The sequence below is a fragment of the Nothobranchius furzeri genome, chromosome 4 (genome assembly GCF_043380555.1).
Source record: "Nothobranchius furzeri strain GRZ-AD chromosome 4, NfurGRZ-RIMD1, whole genome shotgun sequence".
Classification (NCBI taxonomy): Eukaryota; Metazoa; Chordata; class Actinopteri; order Cyprinodontiformes; family Nothobranchiidae; genus Nothobranchius; species Nothobranchius furzeri.
Genome location: NC_091744.1, coordinates 79,131,473 through 79,142,460, shown reverse-complemented (window position 1 = coordinate 79,142,460; position 10,988 = coordinate 79,131,473). Strand labels below are relative to the sequence as shown.

General features: G+C 42.5%; 1 protein-coding gene across 9 annotated transcripts in view; it reads right to left on the bottom strand.

The window, feature by feature from the left end:
* mical3a (microtubule associated monooxygenase, calponin and LIM domain containing 3a) overlaps positions 1-10,988 on the bottom strand; it is a 124,301-nt gene that overhangs the window by 59,854 nt on the left and 53,459 nt on the right. For all 9 annotated transcript variants that reach the window (XM_070550462.1, XM_070550454.1, XM_070550455.1 and 6 more), the window contains exons 2-11: positions 6,545-6,959; positions 6,049-6,256; positions 5,499-5,615; positions 5,260-5,361; positions 4,390-4,545; positions 2,637-2,737; positions 877-1,134; positions 637-752; positions 203-329; positions 1-34 (exon numbers count right to left, since the gene is read on the bottom strand). The exon at positions 1-34 is cut by the window's left edge and continues 60 nt beyond it. In XM_070550462.1, the coding sequence (XP_070406563.1) occupies positions 1-34; positions 203-329; positions 637-752; positions 877-1,134; positions 2,637-2,737; positions 4,390-4,545; positions 5,260-5,361; positions 5,499-5,615; positions 6,049-6,256; positions 6,545-6,823 (1,498 nt within the window). In that variant the 5' untranslated portion in view covers positions 6,824-6,959. The remainder of the gene's footprint in view (positions 35-202; positions 330-636; positions 753-876; positions 1,135-2,636; positions 2,738-4,389; positions 4,546-5,259; positions 5,362-5,498; positions 5,616-6,048; positions 6,257-6,544; positions 6,960-10,988) is intronic.

Sequence of the window (10,988 nt, the reverse complement as noted above, 5' to 3'; positions counted from 1 at the left end):
CCCTGCACTCCCCTGTGTCAACGAGGTGGCGTACCTGCAACATCGACATGATTACCGCAAATGAGAGTCCAGAGAGATTTTAAGCATCAAACTAATTTAAAAACAAAGAATTATAGCAGAAATAAAAACAGGATGCCACCAGCATGGAGAGAGACGCGTTTGCAGCAGGCATGAAAACTATCTCCAGACCACTCATCCTCACCTGACTGGGCCTGAGGAAGTTGAGGCTGATGTTTGGGTAACGTGTGGTAGGATCCAGACTGTACTGGCTGAAGTTCTTACTGACATTTTCCGGCGTTGTCTGAGGCAGAAGTCGGTATATGCTCTCCCTAAAACACAGTCGCAGATTAAAATATCTGCCCAAGACAGACAAAGGCTAAATAAACCCAAATATTACCAAGACTCTAACAACTATGGAGTCACGTGATCCCTTTCAGGCCTTTTGAGAGCCTCTTATCCCATTAGTACTAGGAGAGGTGGGACTGAAGCTTTAAATCGCATATAGACACAATTCCTAGTAAAGCACTTAGTGATAAAAGGGTGTGACTGTGCATGAGTGTGTAAATAAGAGTGCGTGTGTGTGTGTGTGTGTGTGTGTGTGTGTGTGTGTGTGTATCAATGTTTCCACATTCTCACCTCTCAGCTAGAACCTCTAGAGGAGTTTTCCCTTGGGCCCAGCTTTTCACCATCCACCCCGAGTCCATGGCTGCCAGGAAACCTCGAGCGATGCCGGTGCCCATGGGCCAGAACGGCTGCAGACAACAGCCAACGTCGCATTCATCAACCAAATATGGCCGCAGCCACGAAAAAAGAGATAAAGACCAGGACTGATGTGCAAAAAACCCCCCAAAAAATAACACTTGTAATAGTGTTCACCTCCAGCAAGCTGTCGCCTACGAGCGCCACCAGCAGCGTGTGGCCGCCGCGTTGTCGTACCATGGCGGCGTTCTCCGAGGCGTACATGCAGGTGAAGTCGAACATGGCTACATCGGGCTGACCGTAATGGTTGATGGCGAAGTCCAGTGTGGGGAGCTGGTGGTTGGTGGAGAAATCTGCAGCTTCGCGAGCGTAAGACAGCAAGGCAGCCTGGTCCACGTTAGCTCTGGACAGGAGGAGCTCCGTGTCTGCATAGTCCTACAAGAAAAGAAACAGGAAGTAGGATCCCAAAACAGATCCTTTCACACACATGATCTTTGCATGCAAATAAAAAAATGCATGATCAAAGACTCGTGATGTGTTTGGATATGCATGCTCAGATCATTCCCTTCCCTTGCTTGAAAAATTGTTCCAAAATGAAAGTTGAACCCACATCTTTTTTGTCTGTGAATTCAATGCCGTTCGGCGAGTCTCAAATAAAAATTTGGGCATCTTACTGTAAAAAAAACACCATTAATGTAAAAAAGAAACTCTAAAACTATGTTCACACCCAGAATCAAACCCAGGTCTTCTGCATGAGAGTCAGACATCTTACTAGGTGAGCTAAAGTGCCAGTAACATTTGATGTATCTGTAATATTTATATCCTTGATGACAGCTGAAACTACGTCAATCCAAAGAACGGTTCGGAGCGAAAATGGCTATTTTGTTGCTAATTTGCAGGAAATATCTAGAAGAAAGTTCTACAGAAAGTAGCTAAGGGTCCTCAGAAATGTAGCTAGCTTTGTCACTAGGCGTTAGGAACAGCGACAAAGTGGCACTGCCTCTCTCTCTGCTGCTAAAGCTACGGATAGCAAACGCTACGGGCGATGCCTGAGCGTGAACGCGCATGAAGCAGCCTGCTCGACCCGAGCATCTCTCTTTTTCTGTGATTTTACAGAAAAACAGGCAATCACAGTAAAAATGCCAGGGCTCATTCTACAGGACCAGGGCATTGCAGGAGACTGTATGAAGAAGACATTTATTATTTCTAGACATGTTTTGGCTGTCAAACTTCCATAATGCCCATTTAAGCTCACCCTTCCAACCTTCCTCTATTCCTTTTCCTGACGTTTTTTTCCCCTACCTGTTAGAGCAGGGGTGGGGTACCCCGGTCCATCAAGGGACGCTATCCAGCATATTTTAGTTTCAACCCTGCATCATCCCACCTGATTTCAATCAGCAGGTGAGTAACAAACTTCTGCAAAACCTGAAAAGCTGCAGAACATGTGACTCAACCACTGAATCAGAAGGGTTGGAGCAAAGACATGCAGGATACCGGCCCTCGAGGACCACGGTTCCCCACTCCTGTGTTAGGAGGATCTGTCCAGCTTGGTCCTAAGATTTTACAGCAAAAACTGCTCAAAAACAAATGTAAGGTACCAAAGCACACCTTCATTAATGCCTGCGCATGAAGACTGACATTTAAAAAGGCCTTTCCTGTTTCCTGTGGAAAATGCCCCGGGAAACGCCAGTGGACACAAACTCTCAGTGAGAGCTTGAGTTGGCAGCAAGTTCCTGAACCCTGTTGGCTCGGTTCGACCATTAGGCTAATGCCGGGCTAAGAGAATAAAAAGCTGAAACACTAAAGGAGAGTTAGAGGAAAAGAAAAAAACGTGACATACTTCTAATAGTGTTATTTAAGAAGATCTGCCACAGAGAAACAGAATGAGAACTCAACACGTGCAGAGAGAAGCACCCCTCTGTGCTTTGATCACTCACATGCAGAATGACTCCTTTCTCCAGCAGGCTCTGTTTTTTGGCAGTCATCACAAAGTAATGCGTGTCATCCTTGTAGTAGACAATGTTTTCCAGGTCAATACCTGAAAAGAAAAAGATGCATTGTCACATCCTAAGCAGTTATTTTCCTTATTGCTACAGATTCCTGTTTTCCATCGAGATTAAGAGCAGCAACTACAGGACTCAGAACACATGACCCTAGAAAGGCCCAAAAAACAAAGTCAAACATAAAAACTAAAAACTATTCAAACAAAGCCTGTTCATTGGTTTTTTTTAACTAAACTGAAACTGTGATTGAAAGAACACAATAATTCTCCTATTTGCCTTTATTTCTTGGCCTACGGAGCTCCCAGGAGCCAAACGGTGATATTAAAATGGCCAAAAACCAAAAACAAATCCAACATTTGTGGTTTATTTTATGCTGTATCATAAAAAGTTTAATTATGTGATCACACTGACAAAGAACCTAAACCTTGGTATGAAAAAATGTGTTTTAATTACCAGGAACTCCAATACACAGCACTAAGAGCCAGTAGGAGTCTCTAACTAGTGTCAATCAGAACTACTCCTACAGTATCCATGGTTACAAGGCTGCTGCATATATAAAACTGGCTCTTCTGCAAATATTTAGAGGTGCAGCTGAAGCACAGCAGAGAGGGATGTGAGGAATCTGCTAAGTCACTAAGTTACGCTTTAAAATAAACAAAAACAAATCCTCATGTGTCATTAGCGATGGGTACCGAATTCGGTACTTTTTAAGGCACCGACCGAATTCCATAGTACCGACTGAGCACCGATTCACGTCATTTGAAACGGTGCCTCGTTTCGGTACCCGTCCTTCATAACGAGAACTTGCCTAGACATGCGCAAGAGCGTTATGTCGTCGGTCGCTGCGAGCAAGTTGTAAACAGAGCAGCATGGTAGAAAGAACGCACGCTAAAGCTTGGGTCCACTTCACTAAATGTGATGGGTAACTGGGTGATGATGAAACCAGCGACAACGATCTAAGTGAGACATCCTCATCTTAATCTGCTCCGGTAGGTAAATAAAATGTTCAAGACAACGTTAGCTTGATTTGTTAGCTTCCGTTCCGCTAATGGTGCGTTCGCTTTCTCCTCGGAACTCCGAATACCCGACTGGAAGAACATGAACGCGCTCTAAAGTTTGGCTTCACTTTACTAAATGCGACGGGTGATTGGGTGAAGATGAAACCAGCGACAGCGATCCAAGTGTGAGGCATCATCGTTTTAATCTGCTCCAGCAGCTAAATAAACTGTTTAAGATAACGTTAGCTTGGTATGTTAGCTTCCATTGCTACCATTGTTATCAGCTAATGGTGCGTTCGCTTTCTCCTGGGAAATTCCAACTTCCCAGTAGGAAAAATCAAATGAAAAAAGATGGCAAAAGGAATGAAGATACACAGTAAATTTAGTTCACAGTAAAGAAGTTTGCTTCAGTTTAATTATCAGCTTATAAAACTACAAGGACGATGTTAAAATGCAAACAGTTGAATGTTATTTATCGTGATATTTATCAAATATGGTTATATATTGAGAAAAATATATATTTAGTTATAAAAGAGAATTAAAATATTAAACATTCAAAAGTATCTAAAATTGGTACCGTTAAGTACAGGTATCGATTCCTAGGTACCGGGAATTAGTACTGAATTGATTCAAATGTCAAAGGTACCCATCCCTATGTGTCATCAAAGCGAGGCACTGCTGTGACGGACCTGTCGCCTCCCTGAGATCTTGAAAGAACTTCTGGTTAAAGATGAAGGCCACGCCACTGATCTCCTCAACCTTTGCCTCGGCCGTTGTGTTCCTGTTGATGAAGTTGGCGGTGATCGCTATGGCCAGCTTTCCTCTGAATTCCTTACGCCGAAATCCTGAGGAAGAGTACAAGATTACAGGACCAGTGACGAGGTCTGCGGATGTGAACTTCTGCAGCTTAGATTCCATTTCTTTGTTTTCCTCGGCAGAAAGTAAACAATCGAACCACAAAACCAGAACAAGTCAGCAACGATATTTGCTTTGAGAACATATCAAAACCTATTGAACGCATTTAAACACTAGCAGATGTTCTTCATCTGGATGACATAAACAGCTTTCCAGCTTCTTCTTTTTTTAATTTTTTACACAGTTTGAATGCATTTCATAGTTACTGGATATCTCAAGGGGAGCATGAAGATTCACTTCATGGATTAAACAGTTTGTACTATAGATAGGGATCACGGTGCTCTGCTATACAGGGTTCACTTTGTGGCAGTGTGTGAGGTCTCGGTGCTCATAAAGGAAACAGATATCCAATTCAACAATTCCTGTTCTGCGGTGCCAGGGGAGCAAATACTCTGAAGTTCAGCGTAGCGGCTAGCCGCAAACAAACTTACACACAGATGTGCTCATTCATGCACGAGGGCCCAGAGTGAGGTCAGCGTTCTGTCTGCAGCTGTATATGCGTGACATCATAATCATTCTGCGTAACCTTCAAGTCCACTTAGAACAAAAACAGTGTTTCTTGTGTTCTGCCGTGTTTAGTCAAGGGAAAAAAAAACAAAATGCATTGCTAATGATTTTCATCCAGCCCATCAATGCAAACTTGCCTGGTAGTGTGTTTCTCCTTCCATCCGCTCCAATGATGACATCAAACTCCAGTTCATTGACAGGGTGTGTCCTGGGGTGGACCTCAGCCCTCCAGCCTATCCCTGAGAAAACACAGCGTATGTAATCAGACAGAAATGCATCCACAGAGCCAAGCTTCTGGCATGTTAGGCAATTCTCTAATGAACCAGATATGCTTTCCCCTTTCATCGCCCCCCCCCCCAGGAGTTTTGTCATTTACCCTCGCTCTCTTTATCTTCAGGGGGTTCAATAAGAGCCTTAAACTCTACGTTGACGTGGATCTCAATGCCCAGCAGAAGAGCCACTTTGAGCAGCATGAGCTGTAGCTGACGAATACCTAAAACAGAAAAATACAAAAACTCAAGACTCAAGACAACTTTATTAGTCCCCGAGGGGCAATTCGAGACAGCATTGTGAAGCAGCCGGCACTAAAATCTCTAAATTCTAAAAACACGTCCAATTTACACATTTGTAAAACCCATAAAACCTATATACGCATTCATGTCATAACCTCACATGTGAATGACCAACAATGAGTAAACCTTTGGCTCACACACACACACACACACACACACACACACACACACACACACACACACACACACACACACATGTAACTACACGCACGCACACATACAAGTACCAAAAACAGAAAAATACAAAAACATCAACAACCATTACGCACCCAACCCAAGGACAAACATCTTCCTGCAATTAAATCTGAGAACTAAACAGCAGCGATGTAACTACAGTAGAGTTAGAGTACTTACTGATATGGTCAATAGCACCAGCACAGAACTTCCCATAGAACTTCTTGGCCCCAAGGCCCCTGAGGTCTTGGATGGTGAAAGGCCAGAGGTGTAGCACATTGTTTCTGGAGAAGGCATCTCTTTTCTCCAAAACCACCACTTTGGCCCCCAGAAAAGCCAACTCGATGGCTGTACGTAGCCCGCATGGCCCCGCACCAATGATCAGACACTAAATAAAGACGGCAAAAGAAGTGTTAACCTGGGTGTGTGTATGGGAAGGGGTACGGAAACGGGATTCAGCCCAAGCCAAAGTGTCTTCCTAGCATCACGTGTCCTTGTGTTCTCCTGTCCTTGTGCTGTGGTCTGGCTGGTAAACAAGAGCTTCACATTACATGAGTCTTAGACGACGTGGATCACATTATTTATTCTGCTGGCTCTCACTGGGATCAGGAGCCCCCACCAAGCCACCTGCTGAAGCTTTAGATGAATTATCGAGTTTCCAGAGATGCAGGCTTACCTTCGTGTTGGCACAGGCACGTCCCTTCTTGTATTCCTTCTGGACGGCCCTCTTATCTAGCTTCACCCACAGTGCCTTGGCTTTCCAGTAGTTAAGTTTGGACTTGAGTTTGTGATAGAAAATCCTGTGCTCGCTAGGCTTCACTTCCAGGTGTTCACACAGCTCCTGGAAGGCCTTGAGGGTGCCTTTACATGTTGACGCCTGAACAAATTTGTCAAACAGCGCGTGGGATAGGTTCACCCCTTCTCCTCCAGCTGCACTGGCACCTCCATCCCCCATGCTCCTGACTTATGAAGGGCTTAGAGAGCCCTTCGCCCCACCCTAAGGTAGGGGGCCGTGGGTCCAGCCCCAGCCCGGTAAGAGCCTCTCTCTGTTGGAGGGCTTTAGCTTCCAGCCTCAAGCATTTTCAGTCGTCCTGAGAAAGAAAGAAAATGATAAATCAGAGAACCGTTCTACTTGAATAATTGGGATTCAATGTAGGGAGACATTCAGATGATCAGTGACTAATCGTTTTGTGTCCTCTTCAAAAATGTGACCCCGACTTTGTCTAAACAATTGCATGCATAACAGCTGCTCAGACAAATCCCAATTAAAGTAATTGTCCTGCAGCAACATGACCTGCAAAAGCTGTATCGGTCTTGGATGAAGTCTCTACATACTGGGAGGTCATAGACCTTACAGGAAGTCAGATAGGAAGTAAAGAAGACGCAAGTGCACGAATATGTCTGACTCAACGCTGGTTCCAGCCTCAAGACACGATGACGACTCAGTCCCGAAATGCCATAAAATAATACATTTTTGATAATAATGTGACGCTGGTAAAATTATTCTAAAAGTCCACATGGAGCTCACAATTTTCCTCTAATACCTGCCTCACATGTGCCGCTTTAACAAGCTGGCGCGCAGTACTTTACTCTAATGCATTGGACTTTTTATCCTCCAGGGGAATGAGATCATTCATGGTCGTTTAAAAGTGCAAAAACAAACAGATTATCATTAGGATCCCTTGTTTTATCTATTGAGAGAATTGGACCAAAACAGCACCCAACAACACCAGAGTTAGTACAAAAAGGAGAGAGAGGAGCATAAATTATGACAACTGTAATAATGACAGGAAAAAAGGGACGGTGGCTCGAGGGTGAAAAATGGTAGTCGATGCGGTTTATTTGCGGCTAAATACATTTTTCGTCTAAGCAAAAAATTTGCAGTGCATGAATTCCCCAAAGCAAAGAGAGAAAATTATGTGGGCAAATGTAGAAACGTGTGCAGAGAAGTTCAGAAAGTTTCTTTAACTGAAGCGTTCTTGTAACTGCTGTTACTGTTTATTTCTTAATTTATTTATTTTTCCCATTTGTAAGACACTGGGTTGGTTGTGTTTCCTGTAATTTTATTTTGAAAAGTTACATGAGCTGCTCTGCCAGCCACACCCTTAATTGATGAATACAAGCCAGGTGTGAGGAACAGACAGAACCTGGATGAAGTGCTGACAAGCAGCTAGCTGAGAACGGACTGAGATTCAATTCATTGCCAAAGGAATAAATAACGAAAGGACTTAAAGGAAGACAGATGGATTCCCTTTGTGTTTAAGCAAAACAGCCAACGAGGTATTTATTTGTCTTTATGTTGTTGCACATTATTGTATACGTTTTAATTGTAATATCCTGTATATTTAGTTTCACGGTTTAAGCGAGGTCTAAGGAAAGGAGGACAGAAGAGGTCCACAATGAAAGGACGTCCAATAAACCCTTAAAAGAAATCACTTGCGTCTGTGTTGCTTGGAGGGAATCACAGTTCTTTTGCAATCGTGTGAGATTCATCATGGAATAAAACAAGAAAATAAAGAAAGAATCAACAAAAAAATTAAAAGGTGTCCAAGCAGTACCGTTTGTTTCCAGGCATCAACATTTCTCAAAAACCTTTAGTTCTTTGACTGCATTCGTCGACATCTGAGCTTCCATAGCAGTTCTGTATACCAGCTTATGTTTTATTTATATGACCGATAAAACAGGTAAAAATTTTGCTTAATCAGCTGGTATCTTCATGTTTTAGATGAATGGCTACATTTCACAAAATAGTTCATAAGATTTTTTTATTCTAGAAAGGCCAGATGCTGAGCATTTTTATGGCAGACGATGGCACGATCCCAATACTTGCACTGTGCCCCTTTTTATTACCAACTTTCAAACAAACAACCAAACAGTTGTTTGACAAATTTTACATCAATTGCCGTCCACATTAAATCTTTGTCTAAATCATTAAGATTATCAATTAATCATCCTAAATTGAACAATTTGAATTGAAAATGCATATTTTCAAAAAAGGCGCTTCAGCCTTTGCTCCTGCAGAAAAGGATTGTGAGTAATTACTACTTCACACAACACCATTCCATCACATATCATTATAGCTTTTCATGTATTTAGTCTAGAAAATAAAGTTTATTTTCAATCATATACTTGACTCTGTCTGAATTAATACAAAATGTGTTATGGTCCCTGAATAAGCAAAGAATCCTAAATTCTTCTGGTTAAACGTTCAATGATCAATCAGGTTGATATTCTATCTCTATATAGAATTATCACATCTTATTGGTCATAATTTAACCCTCCAATCTCTCAACACCCTTCAACGAAGTCCAAATAGATGCAGACTTGGGTGAAGTGTGGATCAAGGGTGCAAAAGGGGTGTGGTCAACTTCCGCACTTGAGAATCGGGACACCTTAAGCCTAGGGCACACCGGAGACGGACGCACCCACGCAGCTTCCACGCCATCGTTGTAAATAGAAGCCATTACTGTTAATGAGAGTGGCTACACGCGGAGAGCTGCGCCACGTCCCAGAAGCGCCACTCTGAGGCGCTGAAGATGGGTGCCAATTCTATTTCAAGCACTGCGGCGCGGTTTACAACATTGTAGAGTACAGTTTACAACAGACATTACGACGCGGAACGGCTTTATGGCACAAACTCAACCACAGTTCTGATAACTTTAATGTAGGGTTGCAACTAACGACTATTTTAATAGTCGACTAGTCACCGACTATTGAAACGAATAGTCGACTAATCGGATAATTATTACATTTTTCTTAAATTTAGCATGAGATTGCTTTAATTATGTGAAAAATGATAATAAACACAAGAAAGATGGGTACTTCAATGGAAAATGCATATTTTATTGAACTTTGCTGCTGATAGGCCAATTCATACTAAAAGTAAATAAAAATGCCGCCTAACACCAATTAGGCACAGTTCTCAGTCAGTATAGACATAAATGCATAAATAAAATTAAAATACTTTTGTCAGGCACAGTCGGGCATAACATTAAATCTCTCTTTTTTAAAAGCGGAAATACGTTAAAAAAAACATACATCCAAAACAAAACGTATTGGCTTTCGTGTTATTTAAATCTTACAGAGGTGAGTCAGACTGTTTCATTCAACTGTCCGAAGTGCTTTCTCGTTAACTGTTCATGCATCTTCGAGGCGCTGCCGTGATACGCAAGGACTGCTTTGCAAATAATGCAGGTCATCTTTTTATTCGCCAAATCCAGGCTAGAACGCTCCCAAACTTTAGATGTTTTGGTACGCGTAGCTGCTGTGTTGGACGCCGCCATTTCTGTTAGTTGACGCTCAGCAGAGAAGCTATTGCACATGTGTGACTCTCGGCAGAGATTGTAATGAAGTAAGATGCCTCACTCGGTCAGAAAAAACACGTCTGGCGACAACGTCGACAATGAAATTCATTGTCGACTAATGTCGATATTTGTCGACAACTTCGACGAATCGTTGCAGCCCTACTTTGAAGTACTATTGATCTTAAAATATTCTAATAAATAGCATGCTATCCCATTTTTGATGAATTGGAGTCTCACAAAACACGACGGCATGTCTGATAATGTATAAACAAGAGTCACGTCGCACTTCCTGCTCTCAAGTCTCACGTGATGTTGTGACTATCACGTGACTTTCCAAGAAGCGCTCAGTGGCGCATCCTGTGTCACCACTTGACTTCTCTAAACCGTGGTGTATCTGCAGCTTTTCCGCAGTGCGGCGTATCTGCCTCTGGTGTGCCGCAGCTTTTACGCACTCCCACCCCTGGCCGGGATCGCACAATTGAAGAGCGCAAGGGTGGAAGTGCAAGTATTGGGATTGAGCCACAATTCAGGTCAACACTAAATTTCTCAACTCTGCCACCTGCTGACATAAATCGGTATCTACAGCTTCTTTAAAATGTGAACTCTGGAGAGTGTGTCCCACCTCACTGAGTAATCCTGTTTTCTAGAATTGCAATTTCACTATTCACCAAAATAATTCAGATTATTAATTTCTCCATTACTGAGCAACAATTTTACCACATTTAACATAATATGGCCGCAGATCAAAAATGGATTGTAATTTATGAAATGACATATTTCTTTATACTCAATAACCAAAATAACCTGTACTTTTCC